General features: G+C 41.4%; 1 protein-coding gene across 7 annotated transcripts in view; it reads left to right on the top strand.

Moving 5' to 3' along the window:
* LOC117270502 (connector enhancer of kinase suppressor of ras 2-like) overlaps positions 1 to 22,710 on the top strand; it is a 46,170-nt gene that overhangs the window by 1,650 nt on the left and 21,810 nt on the right. For 4 of the 7 annotated variants that reach the window (XM_033648200.2, XM_033648190.2, XM_033648152.2 and 1 more), the window contains exons 2-8: positions 4,058 to 4,221; positions 7,030 to 7,232; positions 11,247 to 11,352; positions 12,530 to 12,571; positions 12,667 to 12,786; positions 17,320 to 17,379; positions 17,519 to 17,587. In XM_033648200.2, coding sequence (XP_033504091.2) covers positions 4,058 to 4,221; positions 7,030 to 7,232; positions 11,247 to 11,352; positions 12,530 to 12,571; positions 12,667 to 12,786; positions 17,320 to 17,379; positions 17,519 to 17,587 — 764 coding nt within the window. The remainder of the gene's footprint in view (positions 1 to 4,057; positions 4,222 to 7,029; positions 7,233 to 11,246; positions 11,353 to 12,529; positions 12,572 to 12,666; positions 12,787 to 17,319; positions 17,380 to 17,518; positions 17,588 to 22,710) is intronic. The other 3 variants (XM_033648209.2, XM_033648169.2, XM_033648162.2) reach the window with 1 other exon arrangement.

The raw sequence follows: 22,710 nt of genomic DNA, 5'->3' as shown, positions 1-22,710 counted from the left end.
ACTCAGAGGGAGGATGTTGTCTAAGTCTGCTGTGTATTTATCTGTTAGCACAGTAATTGTTTCAGTAATGTGTGTTGTTTTGCAGAGCCACGTGCTCACGTGTCAGGCCACAGCCCTTCAGAGATGCTCCAGATGAAACATACACATACATCTTTACTGCCTCGACACACACACACACACACACAAACACACACAGTCTTAGTCATAATTCTAAGCCTGTGGGCCGTTTTCTGCTGGCTCAGACATATTATGATTGCAAGGATCAGACCTCTCTTAGTATGTGTTGTGTGTTACAAATACCTGAATCTGATGCTGCTTTTTTAAACAGGGCGTTTTTGTGAGCATGCTGGCTCCGTAAAGACTGTGTATAGCTCCATGGTGGATTTACAGACAAAGGAGACCCAGGCGTGATAGGATGTGTGGATAAAGGCAAAGACAGAACGGCCAGAACAGTTCAAATGAGATCTAAGATGATCTGTAAATAAGCTGGCACAAGTGAGAATTCTAGGGAGCGAGAAGCGGAGATTGGATATGAGAGAGGGCTCTTCAGTGTCCCACATCTGACAAGTGGAGCAGAGAGGATTCTGTGCCCAGAGCCCAGTAATGGTAATTTAAAGTGAGGGACAGAGTGGCACTGAGAGACACTGAGGGAGAGGAAACGGAGAGGGGGTTTCATTCTTGTCTCACATCCATTCTCAGCTCCTGAGGACTGGCAGCGTTTTCGTCGTTAGCATTCACAGGTTCCATTATTAGCATACAGCTCCGTGATGTCACCGGAGGCCAAACAGGGGCACCCTGTGACCTTCGCACAATCCCACTCTCCACCCCCCAGTTAGTGTTTTGTGTGAGCAAGACGCCCAATTCCCAGCTGTGACAAAGACGCTTTAAAGAAGAGGTTCTCGTCACAAAAGAGAAAAGAATTTCAGCTTTGACTGAGAATTTGTTCTTAAACAAGTGCGTGGTAGCTGTGCAAACACACATGATACATACATTTCAGTATTGTTTTTATGAATTGTGTGTGTTTTGAGGCACAGGCTTAATGCGGGTTTAGTATAATCTCTTTACTGTTCCAGGCAGTGTGCATTAACATAATTCATGTTTTGTGAAGTACCAGCTTTATATTTGTTCCCTTTCAGTCTGTCTTGCCACAGTGAGTCACTGACAGTGATCAATGACAAGTCAGATTAACAGAAATCCATTTTAACAACGCTAACAGCCTTAAAATGTGTCTCTCACCTCACATTACCAGTGGATTATCTAGAATGAAGATCAGGATGTGTCAGTGCTGCGCTTTTAATTTCTCCTCGGCGTGCCTCATAATCTGGCCCCTACATGACATGGGCAGGAAATCTGATGCAGCAGAGATTACTTAGTGCAATTGGTGAAGTGGCTACTCCATCTACAGAGGCTGTCTACTGCATGATGCCATGGTCACAAGAGGTCAGATATGATACAAGACATTTCAATTTAAAATGTTATCACCGTTAAACAGCATGTTCATTTTACCTTTTGTGTCTTAACTCTCAAAATCCAAATATAGTAATAACCTTTATATCCATCAAAATAGTGCTGCATGATGCTTTACAGTGAAAAAAAAAAGATGTAAATTCTCATGGGCGTTTTTGAATCATTGCTCATGAAATCAGCAGACAGCTTCGTCGGCTAGATGTCTCATCCTGCCATCACTTTATGGAAAGCATCATGTCCTCTCTTCACGTATTTCTTTATTTGGTCCTGCGGTCAGGGAGAACCCCTGCCAAAACCCTGCTTCATGGTTTCTATGGCAACATGGGGAATACTTCATTGACATAATGAGTCTCAATTAACTTGTTAAAGAGGCTGATTAGTTAAGCCTTTAAATTTTATGCAAAACCATGAAACTCCCTATGTTTCCTCTCCACCGTTTAGCTGCCAGCTAAACCAGATCTGAATGCTTGATCAGGTTTAGGCACGGCACTGAGTCACATGTATATGATTGGTCCGCAGCGATGAGAAGACGAGATGAGCAAAGGGTGGTCAGTGTGTGTGTGTGTGTGTGTCCCTCTCACTGAGAAGATGGAAACAGACCGAGTGTGTAGAGAAAGCCCTACAAAGGCTACTCTCTCTGTCTCCAAAAGGATAGCCAGTTAGCATTCAGAGTGCTCTCTGGTGACATTCAGCTATGATATACATGTATATACACAAATGAGCTAAAGCTGAAATGATTACACAGTTTTTTTCACAATTTACAGAAAATGACTCAGCAACTATTTTAATAATTCATTAACTGTTTTATCATCTTTCAAGCAAAAATGCCTCTCAAATATCAACATGTGATGTTCTTCTTTGTCTTCTATGATAGTAAAATAAATATCTTTGGATTTTTTGACTCTCAGTTGGATTAAATATGCAATATTAAGACATAACTTAGGCTCTATGACATTATGACCGGCTTATTCACTTCTTTCTGATAAGTTATAGACCAAATGATTGAGAAAATAATCAGCACTCGGCAGGAATTGTAATAGGGAGGAACACATTCCCCCCTATTACAATTCCGATATATTGTTGAAAAATTAAAAAGAAAAAGAATGCACCAAAATAATGGACGGCAAATTTAATCATAATCATAAATACATTGCTGTTGTTATTACTACCAGTTCAAGAATCACAGTGTTTTTGCAATACTGCTTGTGGTTAGTCCGAGTGGTGTTGCTATCCCAGCAGAAGCAGTAAAACTGTCTCTCTATTTCATTACTTTCAAATGTATTCAAAAGTAGGAAACTAGAATGTATTATGAGTGTTACATACGCTTGTAAAGTGTTAGTACATCATAAGAAGTCATAAAAAATGTCACTGAAAATGTCATATTAACATAAGTCATAAAAAAGTCGTAGCTTGTGCACTTTTCCTGTGCAGCCCTCAATCATATGCTGCTCCTGAAAATGGCACTTAGTCATCAAAACTTTCAGCACCCCTCATCTAAGATTTTTGTTTCAAAATGCTTGACAATGGTCAGTTTAGCTTTTAATTTTCTAAAAATTTCTCCTGTGGGGACCCTGTGGAGGATTGGGTCACAGACTAGGAGAGAGCAGGAGATTACTAGAGATGTTTCACGAACCCTTATTTAGTGTATGCACTGTTATCATCAGGCAGAAGGTATAGAGTGCCATCGCTCCGAACTACCTGTGCGGGCAGAACATTTGTGCAGTGTTGAACAAACTTTGAACAAAAATAACTGTCTGTGAGAACGCTGCACCTAATGATATGTAGAACTTGACATTAGGTGGTGAACAAGTCTATAATAATGTGGAGGTGCCCTGTTGTTGATGTTTGGTCTTTTGGTGCTGTTGTTGTTGTCGGTGTTATTATAGTTGTCTGTTTATCTATCTGCCATTTGCTGTATAGTGCACAATGAATTTCCAAAAGGATTAATATATATCTGTTTATCTGTCTAGAAGGTGTAGATTGATGACCCCACCCTCGTTAATAACTGATTATGGCCCTGAATCAGCACATTAATCCATAATGGAAAAACAAACAAAAAAAACCCCTTTCTTTTATGTCCACCCCCTGTGTATACCGTATTGATGCACGCGTTAGCGCTGTTTTAAACCTGATAAGGTGAAAACCGTTGAAGGAGACAGGAGATGCAGAATCGGTGTGTTTTAGTCTGCTGCACTTCATCGTCTGCCTCACCGAACGACTTCACACCTGCTGCAGCAGTGAAAGATGTAACACAAGCTGAGCACAGACACGCAGCCCCTTTTTAGTTGAAAGCTTTTTCTAGTTTAAAGCTGAAACTGCACCTTCAGGACTGTTGAGGAGGAGGAATCTGTCAGATTTCTTGCTTGACACGGACGGTTTCACACTTAAGACACAACAAAATACAACCTGCGCTCACACTTTACAGATCTACAGCACATATCCTGGCAAGAAAAGCGATATCAAGCCCTATTAGAGCACATAATGCAAATAGAGGTTTCATAAGGAATCTTAGATGCCACCAGCAAACTAAACCTTTATGTTGTCGAGCTGTGCTGAAAGTTTTTCCTGTCTTCCTGTGTGAATCCCTCAGGCCTGGATGACTGCCTGCAGCAGTACATCAAGACCTTCGAGAGGGAGAAAGTAGGGGGGGACCAGCTGCTGCGTATCACCCACCAGGAGCTGGAGGATTTGGGAGTGTCCAGAATCGGCCACCAGGAGCTCATACTGGAGGCTGTGGACTTACTTTGTGCTTTGGTGAGTCCAAGCTTCCCACACTGTCTTCCCACTACTCTGTACTGTCACCTCAAAGAGTCCCAGACCACTGCTGTTGGATGAAATTTCTTTAGCACATTTGGTGCCTCCTCAGCTTCTCAAATACTTGGAAAATCCCTGGATTAACCCCAAAAATGTGGTGTTGTCAAGCTAGAAAATAAGGTTGTTTTTTAGTACCGAAAAACTGATATTTCGAATATGTAAGATTTCAACTGATAGTGATGATGTTTGTTGTGTTCTTGCATAAATTTATCATCCAGGAAATCTGTCAATCACTTAACAAAGTCAATTGTTTCAGGAATAAGTGAATACTGATTGGGAAAATGCTCTAGGCCTCAATTTTTCAAACATCGCAGCAAATCTAGCAGGGATAATAATCTGATAAAAATATCCTCTACAGGCAAACCTTACAGCTGTCATTAGTGCTGACACGGATTACAGCCTCCTCTTGAAGTGATTTCTGCTCTTAGCCTCAGAAACACAAGTTTTGTGTGTGTCAGCATGATGGACTGCTGCTCTGATGGTCGGGCTGATGTGCTGCTGAAGTAGCGAAAGCCTAATATTTATACAGCTTGTAACACTCAGTCCATGTGTCACTGCAGGGACCTCAGGTGTTACCTTGTGATTCAGGTCAGCAGGACCACAATGACATAAGAGAAACCGGTGACAATGTGACTTCCTGTTCAGGAGAGTCTTTTTAGGGGGCATACAGGGGCCACATCCATCTCCATATTTAGAACATGCATTTGTCCCCCTACCTCCAAATAAAAACACAAAGTTAAAGACATTTACACTCTAAATTTATGCAGAAAAGGCACAAATTCTTGCATAAATTTTCCCCAGAATCCAGGGGATCTTTCTGGTCAAGGACCCCCCCACCTTTCATATGTGTGTGTGTGTGTGTCTCCTCCTCATGTTGAAACAAAACCTGTACCCTTAGGTCAAAATCACATGATATAGTCAAAGAATATTATCTTTTCTTCACAGAGGGGAGCTTTTACCAAACATTGTCACTTTTTCAGGTCACTTGTCCCTGAATGACTTAATTTTTAAATGCATTAACTCTGAAATCTGAAGTATTCTCAAGTTTTTTTTACCCTTAAATTTGCACTATCAGGAAAAAGAGCTTCTTTTTCGTTCATTGTTTTTCCAGTTATTTCTTTCTTTGTTATATTCCTTTGCTTGTTTAAAGTTTGGGATGTTTATTAGGTTGATTTAACCACCTGTTAGCTCACAAAAAAAAATCATTTTTGATCTAGTGAGTGCCGCAACTAACATTGTCATTATGTTATTTTCATTTTTTTATTTAGTACATAAAATGTCAGGAAATAGGGAAAACTGGCAATTTCACAGACGTTAATGTGACTTCAAATCATATAGGCCTGTCATGATAACTCCTTTTGTTGGACGATATATTGTCAAAGAAATAATTTAGATATTATTGTCATTTTAAGACTATTTTATGCCACTGATATAATGATTACTTAGGAGAATAATAATGCAAGTATACTCTTTCAGAGAGCAATAAACTTTTAATTCCAATGTCAGCAAAAAAAAAAAATTCTGTTAATTCGGCTTAGGTGCTGCAAACAAGTCTTATAATGGTTGAGAAAACACTGCTGTTTATATTTGGCTAAAATTATGGTGACATTTTCCTATGTAAACAAACACACATGTAAACACAAGGACAATATCATATGGTATATGGATATGACCTCAATCATTTTTGCTGACATGGGTAAGTTGAGTAATTATCATGACAGACCCACAATGACAGCCTATTAAACAGAACTGCAGCGAAATCCTCAAAGTGGAGAAGCTGGAACAAAGCAATATTTGCTAATTCATTTTATTCTTCACAGCGTTTAACAAATGCAATGTCATTAAAGTTCTATGTAAATGGAAATGTAAAGCTCTCTCTGTGTTTGAGGAATGCTTTTTATAATTGGTTGTAGGCATGTCATCCACCCGCTGAATCATTCCTCATGATACTGTAATTTCCCTCTTTTCAGACCCTTATCTTTAATTGCATAGTTGGACAATTACAAAGTATACTTGGATGTCAGTACTGAGCATTAATAACCAATTTGCATCTCAACCAAAATGCACATCTGAGGTGGTGTTAAAGGTGAAGAGTGAGACAGAGGAAATCAAAAAGAAGAAGATGTTAAAGGATGTATGAGAGGCAGGACTGACGGAGAGAGGGTGGAATAGAGATGAAGATGGGTACGTGTCAGCTCAAGAGAGACATACAGTAGAGAGACTGGATGGAGATTTAGTGGACCGAGGTCACAGATGCAATCTGAATCTAAAGTCCTCTCATCCTGCATCGCTGCACGGGGGGGCCTTGCTTCAGCCCCAAAGCTCCTTATGTAACTGGGATTTAGTTTTAAGTCTCTCAGGCACTGCTGTATTGAATATGATTAGTAGCCCTCCTGCCGCGCTCTCCCCTCCCAAGAAACTCTGACGTGACAGACGCCCACTGGCCCCCACGTGCAGTTTGGCATACGGGTAATGAGCGTTCGGCTATCCCTCGACATGCAACGTGACAGATGGAGGGGAGCGGGGCCGTGTGGACGGGTCAGTGGTTTCGTTCCTCTTTGTGTTTGTCAAAGGGCACGCATCTTCTGTAGTGAGACAAGGTGGGCTCCTCTGCCAGTGATCTTTTTTATTCACAGAGCAGATCGGTTTCAGTCTCCACACTGGAGAAATTCTTGGAATGCATCACAGTTAAAACAAACACTGACAAACTGGTCAAACAGAGTGAGTTTACTTTCCTCTCTCCTCCAGAATTACGGGCTGGAGACTGAGAATCTGAAGACTCTTTCTCATAAGCTCAATGCATCTGCTAAGAACCTGCAGAACTTCATCACAGGCAGGAGGCGCAGCGGCCATTACGATGGCCGAGCTACCCGCAAGCTGCCCAATGACTTTCTTACCTCCGTGGTGGACCTGATCGCTGCAGCCAAAAGCCTTCTGGCGTGGCTGGACAGGTGAGATTTACAAAAATCTGTAGTACATTTAATCATGTTAAAAGGCCACTGTAAACATTTGGATACATACATAAATACATGTTTATGTGCACACACTGATAGATTCACTCACAATGTTTTCCCTGAACTTCAGTTTGACAGTAGCAGTACAGGTTTGACAAATATGGATATTTTGTACTTTATTTTGCATGCCTCGTTTTTAAGTTTTATGTTTTTAAGTTTAAATTTTGAAATCTTTAATCTGACTCTTTCCCCTCGACTGCTGTAACACTGGAATTTCTCAATTGTGGGATCAGTAAAAGTGCATCCTATCCTATCTTATCTTATCATATCACAAATCACAATTTGCCTCACAGAGCTTTACAGCATACGACATCCCTCTGTCCTTAGGACCCTCACAGCGGATAAGGAAAAACTCCCCCCATAACCACTGTCACAACATGCAGTACTGATGGGTAGGGTGGTGTGGTGTGTATGTCAAGAGTATTAGAGTAAGAGAAAATGAAAACACAAAAGTCATTCTGGGTGAAAAAAAGACACAACTTGCAGATTTGCACATACTGTATTTTTTATTGTTTATTATGATTTATCATTATTGTTAGCAGCTAAGTTCTTTACTTTGTGTTGATTTCTCATTAGCTCTTGCTCTCTTGCCTAGTAGCACCGAATGTGTTGGGTCCAGCTTTGTTAAAAGCTTGTAAAGTACATAAGTACTCATGCTTGCATCTTCAAGCAAAAACATCAGCTCTGGATTGGACTGGATTTGATTTGATGGACTCTTTGAATTTGACATTTTCCTTACATTTTAAAAATAACCTGCAGCAGAATCTATAAAAAACTTTCTTAAAAAGGAATGAGACCATCTTTATTTTATATTTATCAGGCATTGGTTCATGTTGTGTGTTTTGGTGATTTTGGGTTAGGGTTGTCCATTCGTCCCATTCTTGTGATCAAGACGGCCTTGAACAAATTTCTTACAATTTGGCACAAATGTCCACTTGGACTCAAGGATGATCTGATTAGATTTTGGCCATCAAGGGCTCTAGCTTCCCGGTGCAGCACAGGGTGGCGAACCCCGCGCAGAGCTAGTTTCGAGCAGCACAACCCGAGGCGCGCTCAGTTTGGTAGTTTGGCAGACTGAGGTGCGCTGAGATGGGTGTGGCGACGCAGCAGGGGGAGGTGTCGACAGATCCAGCTTGGCGCAGTGACAGTTTCGTGCCAAAAGGCTTCGCCGAAGGCGCGCTAAAAGCTCGCCAGCTGAAACCAGGTCTACTGTCAGCGCAGGGGGAGCGCAGCTGGTGTAAGCCGAAGTTTGGCTGACCGGCGGACAGTGCGCACACGTCACCAAAACCTCACAGGCAGGTTTCCAGAATGTCAGGCACATTAACGATGCAGTAAATACCCACAAAAACCACTATTCAATGCAACTATCTGCAATCAGCACATGAATGTATCTCTGTATCGACTGTCCCGTCACATCTGATGTCAGATCAAAGGGGATTGGCACCGTCTGGCACGTTTGGTACGCGTAATGGAAACCCAACCTGATTTGATTAACACAGCTGCAAACTAATGAGTTCACATCCCTCTCAGCCAACCACAAACAGCCACAGCATCAGATAGGGAGTATATATTCAGCATCTGTCATCTTAGAAAAGTCAAAAGAAAAGAAACAGAGTGAGACTGCGAGAGAGAAAGAGAGAGCGCGCATGCACAAGAGAAACGCATCACTGATTTACAATTGTGGTGACCTCCTCCCAGGCTACCTTTGCATCATCAGCCCATGGAGGTCTGCTCGCAGTTCCGTATATTCGGACACTGCGAGCTTGGACCTCCCAGACCAAAACATCAGTTTTCTCCTGGGAGAAGTTTGGCCGTCTGACGCTGCTGCTCTCTTCTGCCATGGCGAATTGAGTAAACTCTCATTATGGCTTCGCGCGGCGCATTAAAGGGCGAGGAGAGGGGCTCATTTGATTGGTGTGATGTGTGTAAAACCCACTCCACGCCTTCTCTCCTCCCTCTTTCCGACTTGCGCAGGTAGGAGGGACAGAGGTGGGAAAGAGGAGTAGCTGCGCCAGGCGCATGGTGTGCCAAACTTGCAAAATCCGCCTGGCCACACCCAGTTGGCGAAGCGCAGGTGCGCTGCGCCCCCGCCTCACCCGGTCTGCGAAACTAGAGCCCCAAAGGTCAAAAGTCAAAGTCACTAAGACCTTGCATCAGCCTTTAGGGAATTTCCTAAAATTTGACACAAACATCCACTTGGACTTGAGAATGAACTGATCAGAATTTGGTGGTCAAAGGTCAAAGTCACTTTGATCTCACAAAACATGATTTTAGCCATCATTTCGGGATTCATACGCTAATCATGACAAAATTTCACTCAGATGTCTAATCAATAAAATGATGAAGTGATGACATTATATATCCAAAAGGTCAAAGGTCAGCTTCACTGTGACATCATAATGTTCTGCAAAAACATTTTTCTGGCCATCACTCAATGTCATATCTCAGGGACAGAGGGGGAGACATTTGATCACATACTGAATTGGTGACACTTATCTTTGGTGTCCACCTTGAGACTGTGCCGACTGTACAGATCTTCTGTGCCACCAGTGGGAAGATGTGTGTGAAGTATCCATGTTTTCACAGACATGGGTGTAAACTGTAAGTGCAACTTGACTGGTTCATGGAGGCACACAACCTTAAAGCGTTAACTCTAGTTTTTAATGTCATGTCCATGACCAATCAGCTGACAAGACAAGATGAGTAAAGGCCTTATATAAGTAGACTTTGACAGGGTGGCCAAAAAGGCACTGAGCAAGTCTATTTATATGTTGCTTTATCCCTTTGCTTCTCTGTGGGATTGTGCCAGTGTGTGTGTTTGCATCTGTCTGTGTGTGTTTGATGAATTTGGAAGTTCAAAGCAGACAGCACTCAACAGAAATAACAAAGTGAATTGTTGTTTCTTTTCCCATAGGCAGTCACAAAGGCATCTATTCTAATTAAAATTCAACAGCCAATGTTTCATTTTCAAGTTTTAATGCATCATTGTTGACAAAATTACACCTTGCAGTTTAAATATGACTCTGGAGTACAGACAGAAATGTGGAGAAAATAAAGCAGTGGTTTCTAGGCTGTGTACAGAGGCCTATGTGTTGGTGAGGTACATTTAAAGGGATAGTGCAAGCCAAAAACAAAAATACACATTTACTCTTACCTGTACTGCATCACTGAGTTAGCTAATGTGGAGGACGCCATTAATGTTTACATCTCACGCTGTCACAAGACTCTCATCCATGAGTAGATGCACGTCTCTTCTGTGCAACGATATGGTTGGCAGGTTTAGTTTGGTCGAAAGAAAATAGTTCCTACATGAAACATACGAAACATGCATGCATACACGAAACATGCTCACAACAATGTCTATCTTGAGTAACAGAGTCGTGATTTATGGAAAGAGACATTGCTGTTTAGTTTTTCAAATGTATTTTTTAGTGCTTTAAGCTCCACAAGCTGAGTGCCATCTAGTGCCACTATACTGGGGAGAAGGCAGACATCTCTACGACTGATATCCCCAACACTCGACAACTCACACTGAAACAATCTAGACTGATAAACAGCACTACAGGTAAAAGGAACATGTATGTATATTTGATTTTAATGTGAACCGTCCCTTTACCAGTAATAATCTTTACACACCGTCAGCTCACATTGGCCTTAATGATATAATGAACAAAGATGCTTCTTTGTTTTTACATATACTGTATGTTTATTAACCACTTAATGCTGTTAATTCACATCATTGTTTTCATTAAGACATCGATGCACTGTGCATATCAGGAACATCTAGATCTAAATTTGATTCTACAAAACTCTAAAACGTGGACAGAAGTAAAGCACTCCTGATGCATGTGTATGAGTGCTGATGTAAACCATTGTGTGTTTGGAAATGTTCCCACTTGATTTACCAGTGATTTAGTCTCAAAGCAAGAATGATCTAATGGTTCATTCCAGGTGCTCCTTCTTTTTCAGGTCTCCATTTGCTGCGGTGGCAGATTACTCCGTGACCAGAAACAACGTGATCCAGCTGTGTCTTGAGCTCACTACAATTGTACAACAGGTAAAGACATTGCGTAATATAGTATTACTATGCAGCTCAAGCCCAGGAAAGATTTTATCCCAATTAAATTTGAAATCAAAATACCTCCAACTACCCAAGAGTAACCTGATTCTCCACGTGGGAGTATTATGACGATGCCAAAATGCATTATAGCCTGCGTTCGTTGAAAAGTGTCCAGAATGGTTTTATTTATTTAGAAGTTTTGAAAACATCTGCACATGATATATATACAGTATATGTGCATGTGTTTTTTAAAGCTCAAGTTCAGAAAATAATTTGTGCTATGATGATACGGAGAAAAACTGAGGCAGCATCTCACTTAATTCCTTGTATACACAGAACACAGCTCCTCTCTTCAAACATGAGTTAAAATTAAAGGTTTAAACAACAGAAGATATATATGAAGCACAACAAAGTACTGTTAAAACGTCTTTAATTTAATACCTTTATATAGCCACTTCAGATCAGCTAATCACTGATAAGAGAAAGAGAACTTCTTTGTGTTTATGCACAAATGTTCTTGTTTTATAAATTACAACTGTCAGTGCTTATAAGAAATATATATTTTAGCTGGCTATGAAAAAAGCCTTCAGAACGTGTTTTTCATCTGTCAGATATGCTGACATGTAGCACAGCATTGCCTCATTCAGCTACAGCTGAAATACAAGTTCAGATATTTTCAAACTAAAGAGACTGCAGATCAGATGAAACGTTAGGAACTCATCACAGATTAGGTTTTAATATCAGTGTTATTTGTCTTTGGCCTGTACATGATGACGAGCACAGCCAACCCGTACGACCCTGAAAGATCAGTAAATAATGACAGCACGGATGCTTAATAGGTTTTAGGACGGTCTCTATGGAGGATAATGTTTATATGGAGTTAAGAGAAAAATGTAAGTGGGAAAAATTGAAGGTGGGAGTGAAAGAGGGCGAGAGGGAGAGAGTTGAAGGCCGAGAGAGGAAGACTGGCAGAGTGAAAAAGAGAGAGAGAGACATGCCTCCGCAATGGTGATTCATTTGTTTTGTGTTTGTGCATGCCTGTGTGGGAGTGCTGGGGGTTATAGGTGCCAAGCTGCTCGGTTTTTGCTTATATCCACCTACAGCTGAAATGCCAATAATAACTCCATTTTGACACATTCTCTTGAGGTAACAGTGCTCTCTGAATGTTCCCCAGGACTGCTCTGTGTACGAAACGGAAAACAAAATCCTTCATGTGGTGAGTTGCAGACGTTGTCACACTGGATCGGATGTAAATGAAGCAATAATGTGCACATTTTAAGATTGTACTCATCCCTGATGTGTCCTCCACAGTGTAAAACTCTGTCTGAAGTGTGCGACCACATCATCTCCCTGTCCTCAGATCCCATGGTGTCTCAGGCTGCACATTTGGAGGTTGTGCAGCTGGCCAACATAAAATCTACTGAAGGACTGGTAAGACTAACACTCAGTCAGACTTTAAGGTCCAGTTTCTCATTGGTCATCCTTCCCATTCTGTCATTAGAGGATCTGGGCTCTGTGTGAATTACAGGCTACTTAATTACGTAGCAATTGCAAGACATAACTACACAATTACCCAGCAGTAGGAAGTATAGTATATGCTATAGCTGAGAATTTAGTAATTAAGATTAAAAGCAATTGTGTTAGTGTAGGTTGTAAGATGTTTATTTATATAAGTACTGGCTTATGACTTGAGAGGCTAATATAATAACACGTACTTAGTGAGTAATATATATTTTCAGCCATAATACTGTAAAGCCTGATTCTTACTAGGTTGTATCCAAATAAAGAAAATGCTACAAAGGAATGTAATTACCTTCCCATGGCCTGTTAATTGTAGTGTGCACTGCATAAGTCAACACTTTTATTTTGACAAAATTAAAGACATTTACACCATATATTCAGCAGCAAAGGCACAAATCTTTGCATAAATATTCATCAGAATGCAAGAAAATGTTCTTGCAGAGGACCCCAAAGCCCCCATATCATGTGCCCCCCTCAATATTGAAACAAAACTTACACCCTTGGTGCTCTGTTTGTATTAAATACGCTGGTAGTTTCCACATAAGAAATTAAAGCCGCTACAAGGAACTTTTAACTGGATATGCAAAAGTCTCTCGTTTCTGCTGATGTCTGTGCGTGACCTACAACAGCAAATGAGACCATCGGTGTGAAGATAAGCTATTTCTATATAGTGTATATCCATACCTTTAGGAAACTGGCTCCGGGTCTGCACCAGGTCGCTTCCAGGACGAAACGAGTTACGGCACTCAGACGGCACACGTCATCTTACCTAGCTGCTTACATTTATAGTGACTCTTATAAATAGTCGCTATTCCTCCTCCTCGACCCGACGTCCGCGGGGAGTTAAAATAGCAGCAATCATCGGGTAAAAGTTCTGTGAAAGCACTGGACTCACCAACAGTCAGCCACGTCTCAGTCACACAGAGAAAATCCAATCCTTGGGAAGTCAGGAAATCCTTCAGGATAAACGTTTTGTTCGCTAGCAATCTAGCATTTACCAGCCCAGTCCTGGCAGGAGCCGGCGGGTCCACAGCATTAGCTGTCCGGGGAGCCACACACAGAGGCCGCAGGTTGCGCAGATTCACCCCGCACCAGCGGGGACGAGGAGAGCAGGGGCCACGGGGCTGGAACACCTCATCCAGACCGACGACAGATACCAGCCAGGCGTCGACAGGGTCCAGCGAGTGCCGAGAAATAAAGAGGCGAGGCACCGCTCCATACTCAGTCCAAGAAGCCGTGGAAGTGCTCGCCAAACAGGCCTTCAGCCTTACCAGCCGACCGCTGCATTTACCCCGGCGGCGGTGGCACTTACGCCGGAGAGGTGGAGCTGGGGCGCGGCAGAGGTGACCTGGGATCCCCGATAGGAGCGGAGGCAAAGTTTACCCGTCTTGTTGTTTCATTCATCCCCAAAACAAACACATGCGCGAGCCAGGTAAACGTCTTTACGACAATACGCGCTAGAGCTCATGGGAAATGTAGGCTTCATTCCGGCAAAACACTACCGCTTTTGTCCACAGGGTCGCCAAAATCAACTCAAAATGAAAGTTCCTTGTAGGGGCTTTAAGATTGTAGAAAATGTTATAACATAGGTATTGCCTGTTTTGGCAGCATGCATTTAATTTAGCAGCCTAGAAATTAAAATGTTATACACATAACTAATAAAACAACTCTACCAGCATCACACTGCACACACTCTCTGTCATAACAAACGCAAAAACATGTATGAAGCATGCAAGCTGAATACCCACCACACATGTGGCGTCTGCACACAGGCAGGCTTTATACTTTCATTACAATTGAGAACAGTTTAATATTCTTAAGATATCAAGATGTGGAATTGTTTTCTAGGTTTGATGAAGTGAACACAGGAAAAAGCTACCAAAAAAGTAAAGTACAGAACTACTTGTAACTAATAATGCTGGATGATGGTGAAAGCCACTAATTACAGAAATGACAACAGCATGACTTTTGACAGCATATTGACTTTCGATTCAAATACGGCATGTGCAAATTATCTTGCAGCATGTATCTCACTCACTGCAAAAATAGTTAGTGCAGTTGCTCAGTCAAGAATACTAACATTGCTTGAGTTGTTTCTTCCAGTTAGCTGTTTAACTCTTTCTTCTGTAGGTGTTTTGGGCTGCGACCAAGTACATGGGATATTTACATGAGGGGTTGGTTGACCCAAATAGTATTTAAAACATATTTAACCCATTCTTGAGAGTTGGGACAAAGCCTTATGTATATATTTATTTATAAATTTTTTACCCTTTAATTAGGCTTGGAAACTTTATATTTTTTAAAGATCAAAGTCCTGACTATTAAACGTTGTAACAGGCCAACCTCCCAGTGATTTAATTTTTTTCTTGATTAGCAGACATGATGGATGTCAGAGGTAAGATCTGATGGAGTTGACAAAAAGTAATTTCTCTGCAATCGTAGTAAGTGGTCATTTTATTTTTCAACCTCGTGTTTAATGCTGATCAAAATACTCAGTTTTAAACTATAATTCTTCTTTAGTTTTTATTAAGACGGGCTACAGTGCAATATTATTTAATGAATTTATCAAAAAATAAAAAAGCTTACCGGTGCTGGAGCAGCATTCCTGCCTTTTTGGAAACCAGGAAGTGAGATAGGAGTCCTCAGGATGTAGCTAACCCCTTCTATGCCTGATTGAATTATGTCTTTGTAATAATCTTACAGTGCTGACAAAAATCTTGGACACATCTTTAAAGGGCCAACATTTTCATAAAAATATATATTTTAAAACAAAGATAATATATAATAGTATATTTTTATATCAGTGTTATCAGTGTGTATCATTAGTTTTAGATTTTGAAGAATGTTTTAAATGTTTAAAGTTGTGAACTCATGTCTGGGACAGGGGTATTTTCTGGCACAGGGCAAGTTTAGAAGTAAAAAATGAAAGCAGATTAAAAAAAATATATAAATTATATTTATTTCATATAAACAAATCCTTTAAAAAAAAATGTATTTCACCCCCAAAACAAAAATAAGTGTGTTGATAAGTTATAATTTTAAGGCTTTTTTCGTTAGGACACGATCCGTCCCACGTCTCTAGAATGGGTGATATTTTTTCATTTGCCTCTTGTAAAATCAAGCTGGACAAATAGTTTGGGTTTTATGGCACAGGTTTTGACATATCAGAAATATCCAGATCTTAACCCCAATATATTGTAGGTGAGGGGATTTTATTTAAAAAATTGCAGTAAACTGTTATTACTGGGGTTAATACAAAGAGAGTATCAGGGATGTTATTGGGAAAGACAAGTGGCTGTTTAATTTTTAAATTGACACTTTAAACAGGAGTCGTACCATCATCTTACATTTCAAATATTATGAATATTGAAGTAAAGCATAAAGACTGCCTGCTGCTGTACTGTCCAGTGTCTAATGGAGGTCACTGTAGCTGTCCCAAAACTGGGCTTTGCTGAGCTCGTGGGCATGTGAGTCAGCTGATTAAAAGCAACATAAAAAGAACATGTTGTCCAAAATGAACAAAACACAACGTGCTTACATTTGCAGATGATATGCAGCAAATGACAGTATGCACTTACTTTGGGGACAAAGTGTAGATACTGTGTTTATTAGCAGAGAAGACATTTACTTCTGCTGCCACTGTATGACCAGTAGCACTTTGTTGGACTCCATCTTCGCGCTGACCTACACTCAGGCACGAGTGCCCTGCTTGGGGCCACAATAAAAGCCCCACCCCCACACAAATGCTAGCAGGGGGCATGGAAGTTCTCTCATCCGTTCAGTGAAACCTGAACACAACAGTGGGCCAAGTGGCCTAAAAATAAACCTCTTACACTCATCTTGAAGACTGGCATGCTGCTTCTGTGTATCTGCGCAAGTGTGTGTGTGTGTTTGCGTGTGAATGTACATGTGTACTCATGTGCATCTGTGTGCGACTGTGTGTCTGGGTGTGTGTGTGTCTATGTAATGCCCTTTAGACCCCTTTCAGTAAAAACTTAGCTTTTCTGCAACAGACGCACAGTATTTGCAGATGAATAATCCTCCGTGTTTGATTCAGTCTGCTCGAAGGAGCATTTGAGTGATACTCCCGACAGGACATTAATTCAGATTGTGTCGTGCATGTTTGAAAAAGCACACCAATGTGATATTTAAGGAGCTTCTTGTAGTTATTTTAACATTTGTCCAATGCGGCAAATCTGAGCTCAGTATAAAAAACTCTCATGTCTTTCACTGCTTTGTGAAAAAGTTGAGATAAATCCAAACTCCTACCCATTTTTCACTCCGAGCAGATTAAACAAATGCTATGATTTGCAAATATGCAATGACCCTGGTCTGTTCTGCAAATGGCTGTGTGGCTGAGTCAAGATGCATTGTGTTAGGGGGGCCGTATGTTAGAGTTTGCTTTAAAATGTAGTCATTTATATTCCTGCTATCTCCCCTCAGGGCATGTATATCAAATCAACATATGATGGTCTGCATGTAATCACCGGGACAACAGAGGGGGTAAGTACAAGCCTCTTTGTGTTCACCTATTTAGATTTCAACCTCACTGCTCATTCACTTGTAGAATGAGGTGCTGTGTCATAGTGAGCTCAGTCATGGAGCTGCAGTTAATGACTCTATCTCTCTGTCTATCTGTCAGTCCCTGGCTGATCGCTGTAAGAAAATCCATGCTGGAGATGAAGTCATTCAGGTCAATCATCAGACAGTGGTAAGACCACCGACTTCTTGAATGTGTTTCTTATATTTGCTGTCTGGATTTGCATACAATTCTTTTATGTGCGTTCTGCATTTGTAGATCCTTTATGCAAATGTCTGTTTAATTCATCCGTGCGTGTTTTGTACATAAAGATATACCTGTGCTGTGCTGTGCTGTGAATGTGTATGTGGCTCCGTTATTCACATTCATATCTGTGTTGCAGTACTTCCACAGTTAACACCCCAGCACTACTGGACCTGTTATTGTATAAGTGGCTGGCTGTAGGGCCTCTTGTAGGTCGTTTTTGAGGATGTGGATGTTTTACTCTGGCTGGATGGATATGTGTCTTTTGCCGTCACAGGGTCAGTCGGATGGTCAGTTGAAATGTTGAACTTGTGCTCACAAGAGCACTTCAGTCGATCAGGAGGTACTTGCTTTGGGCCCTTAACCAGCTGTGGACAGGAACCACCATTTTCAGTGTGATTACTGTTGGTAGTGTTTGAACTGCGAGACACCTATGATGCGTCCACACAGGTGACTTTATAATTAGACCTTTGTTGAGGACAGTGTGACCATGTATAGACTGTGCTTGACTGACATTACCCTCTTTCATCAACTGTAAAACTGCCTTTTGTTCTCCTTTTTTTGACGGTGGTAATTACTAGGGAATTTATGATACACAGTAGAGAGGTGACAGGAAACAGAAAAGAGGGACGGGGAATGGCACACAACACAGGTCCTTATTTAGGGATGTTGCAATTCATGGTCGTCGCCTTAAATCCCTCGACCACCAGGGAATCCTGATCCTTCTTATCTTGGCAAAGGGGCAGTGGTGGAAGAAGTGCTCAGATCTTTTACTTAAGCAAAAGTAAAAAGAAAGAAAGCATTCCTTTACTGGTCCCTCAAAGGGAAATTAATTTTTTTCACTCTGTTATTTTACAGATTACACACACACAGGCCTGTAGCAAAGACATGCACAACCTATACACGTGCATTAATGGAGAGATGTCAGAGCAAGAGGGGGCTGTCCATTGACAGGTGCCCTGAGCAGTTGAAGGATCTGTACCTTGCTTAAGGGCACCTCAGCAGTGCCCAAAAGCATAAACTGGCACCTCTCCAGCTACCAATCCATACCCTGTGTTTGGTGCAAACAGGGACTTGAAACGGCAGCCCTCTGGTTTCCAAACCAAGTCCCCACGGACTGAGCTACTGCCGCCACAAATACTCAATTACAAGTAGAAGTCCTTCATTCAAACCTGAAGTTAAGTTATCCTCAAGTAAAGTACGTGTACCTTAAAATTGTACTTAAGAACAGTACATGAGTAAATGTACTTAGTTATATTCCATGACTGTAAAGGTGTTTGGAGACCTCACATCATTGTCAGCTGTGCCCGACTTCAACCTGAGCAGAGCAATAACCAGCAGAAATAATTGGCCTTTCACTGTTTTTCGCCAAGAGACAAAACTGCACAAAGTGTCTGTTGCTGTCGCACATAGCATTGTATAAATCAAGTGGAAATGAAAGCAAAAACTTCCAGTGGTGCACAATTTAAATATAGCACCCTTTGTCTAAAATAATTGCTACTTGTGTGTGCAACAGCAAGACGTATGGTAATTACACAGCTCAAGTCAGGTTCATTTCAGTCAGTCAACTCACCCACTGAATGCAGCCATTTTTTAAAGAGAATAAGTGCAAACACAGAGTTGATTTAGATGTCAAGACTCTTTCATCTCACTGTGAAGCAGAGTTTAAAGGCTGACAAAAAGTGAGAGCAGGGAGGTGTCAGTGCATGCTCCTCATGGGGAACCAAAAGAATTAGACTGTATCCCAACAGACCTTTTTATGGCAGATAGTTTAACCTGTCATCGCAGACGAAGCACATGTGTAATTAATAACGTTAAAGGAGCTGTATACGACATATAGAGTCTCTCTGTAAGCCTGTACGACCCCCAAGACGAATTGTGATCCGATCACTCAGACCACTCGCCCAGGTGGTCTGTAACGCGTTAGACCACACAATATTGCATCCTGATGTGAAGACTACATCATCGGTGCAAGACATGGTTGCTGTTTTGGCAACAGTGCACAGTTAGACGAAGTGTCACTTATCATCACTCGTGTTGCCCTGTTTGAAGGAGATGTGCTGAACTCTGCTGACAGCGATACTGGCACAACCACATACATGGCTAGCGAGCATGCTACATTTCAGCTAGCAAAAGTGTGTGTGTGTAATAAAATGTGAGCACGAGGGGTCTGCTGTGATAGGCACAGGTGTGAACAGCAATGTGTCTCAGCTGTCCATTTGTGTTTGGATCTTGAAACACAAATTAATACCAGGTCTACACAGACTCAAAGATTCAGAGTCTGATTCAGGTTGTCTGCAACCAGTGGCTAGCAGCTAGTGGTACTAAAACCACAAGCAGTGTTGACAACAGTAGCAGTGCTGACAGAACTAACGGTGTTAACCAGGCAAAGGTGGGCGCCATGCTTCCACAATGACGCTGACTTGATATCAGTGGCAACCACCATATGAGAGCAGTGCAGAGCGGTGGTGATTAGTTAGCCAGTGGGATGCTCACATGTCCTAACATGCGTGCACGGCCAGAATACGAAACAAAGAACAGAGAAGCTCAGATTACAACACACACAGAGGTCACGTGACTTTATTCTTTGCCCAGGACGCCATTACTCCACTATAGCTTAACATAACCATTAACTGTTTGCCGCTTTAATAATGCTCTGAGGGCCGAATTCACAAAGAATGAACTGCGGCCGTTGATAGCACCTTGAATTGCGCTTCACTTGCACCCGCAGTTTGCTCCGTCTTAACGTCCTATTCACAAAGGATATTGCGCTAATGATATACCAGCGCAAACACGCCCACAAAGTTTGGCAGCTGAGTGCAGTTTGCCCCTGATTTGCCCCTGATTGCAATAAGCCACATGGCAAAGTATAAATGCTGGCTTTGCGCCAAGAACACCGTGGCAGAACAATGGCAGACTTTGTTTGGCAAAGTACTGAATACTGTATACCCTCATGTAGTGATGTCTGCTGGTGAGTCAGTCTAACAGTGTCAGATGGGTTGAGGCTGTGGATTTGACCAAGTTTGACCACTTTATCACTATTCCCTCTCACTTGTAGCTGTTTTTTCATTATCTTTTGAATTTGATATGAATTCACGTTTGTTTCCCCCGTTTCGTAAAATAAATGATTGAAAGTTGCTTTTGAAGTGCGTGACAGAAGTGCGTTTTGAGAACGACCGCAGACTGTCACCTGTTCAACGCATCAGTATCTTCGGATGCCATTAAAGTAATAATGATTATAATAATAATTATGACAAAATAAACAGACGATCTGATTTAACAGACGATCACTGCTGCCACGATCACTGGAAAGTCTGGGCGAGAGGCTTCCACAGAGGAGCGCCCAGTTTGCACCAGCTTTCTAAAGACGTTATTTACTTCACTCAAACTGCGTGTGGCTATTAGCGCTGGTGTTAGTGAATTAGACGTTGTTTATCAGTGAGGATCATTTGCATAGAAAGGGGCAATTTCTCCGCCAAATATATGCATATTACCTTATTTAAATACGTGCAAATAACACCGGAGCACCGAGACACATTCTGCTTGGCAGCGCAGTTAGTGGAGCATTTCACCCTCTGCACGTGCTTTGTGAATTAGACGGTATCTGTTTGCTCCAATCCACGCAATCCTTTTGTGAATTCAGCCCTGAGTGTCTTATGGAGAATTGGTTCCCAACTCCTCTAGGGGTTGCCAGGCCTTCTTGATTTTAAGGGGTTTAGGAAGACTTTACAGTAAATTCACAGTAGGCCTGTATCTCAGCATTTCATCCGTTTCTCAAAAGAAAACTAAATAAAGCTGTTATTTTTAAAGTTTAGATTATTAGTCAAGACATTCATTTAAAAGGTCACAGGATAGGCGTACGATGAAGACCTGAACACAGGCCGTAGTCACATAGTCTTCCATCTCTGCTAAACAGCCTCGTCCTTCATTAGAAAAGAATACAGTTAAAACAACCAAAGAGCTACGAGAGCAATGGCCAAGCATCAGGGTGACGTGAGGAAAAACAACACCTAACTTGTTAGAAATGGAGCCTATTCAGTACAAGTATTTATGATTGTTAAGAAACAACAACAACAGAAAACACCTATTTATTTTTTTAGATCAATTGTACAGTTTATCAGTGTCTGTGCTGTTGTTGTTATGCATTTAGTAAATTATGAAATGTCCATGTAACTTACTCGGGGGTTGTCAGTTTACTCAGTGTTATAAAAAAGGGATCCCTGAAGGAAAAAGGGAACCACTTGTAAAGAGCTCCTTTAATGATAAGTCAGTCGGCCATCCATGCACAATAGCAGGGTCTTGATTAATGTAAGTAATTACAGCTTTACATTTCATGAAGCATTTTGCTTTCCTGGACTGATTGGCAGTGGTGCTTTAAATTTGCAGCTTGATGGACATGTCTTATCATCTAATGTTTATTAATGTTTGTTCATTTCTCATGTACCAGCTGGAAAAAACAATTCGAAGTGAAGATTATGATGCTGTATTTACTGTATATTATTAGTACATGGAACTAGGACAAAGTTTGCAGGTGGATGCAGGGGAGGTGGTGTTGATGGAAAGATGTCTTGTTGTGTCGTTCCGGAAATGAGCAGCAGCTGAGTGAGTTTGACAGCTTAAGTGGGTGATGGCAATATGTAAACTCAGTTGACGTGTGTGCTGATCCAGAACTGCACTGTCAATCATAATACATTTAATTTAGTGTGGCCCAGAGTTGAGAATGAATTTATGGTGGGTGATTGTTCATGAGCATCCCATTAGGGGGGGCATTAGCCACGATGAAACCTTTGGAGATACAAGGCGATGCTGCATTGAACTAGATGTGTCTGTGGTGGCCCAGAATTCCTTGCACCATCTCTTTTTACAACAACTTTAGAAACCAGAGGAGAAAAGGACTAAAAGGGGATTAACAGTCGAGCAAATAAAAACAGTCTTCAGGCCTGAGAGATGCTAGAACAAACATCAAGGTTAAAAAAATACCAAATAAAAAACAGAGATGCTTGAAACAGTTAAGGGATTTATAATGACATCAGCTGGGAGAAGTCCAGCAG

This window comes from Epinephelus lanceolatus, chromosome 11 (genome assembly GCF_041903045.1).
Source record: "Epinephelus lanceolatus isolate andai-2023 chromosome 11, ASM4190304v1, whole genome shotgun sequence".
NCBI lineage: Eukaryota > Metazoa > Chordata > Actinopteri > Perciformes > Serranidae > Epinephelus > Epinephelus lanceolatus.
This window is presented reverse-complemented; position numbering and strand designations above follow the sequence as displayed.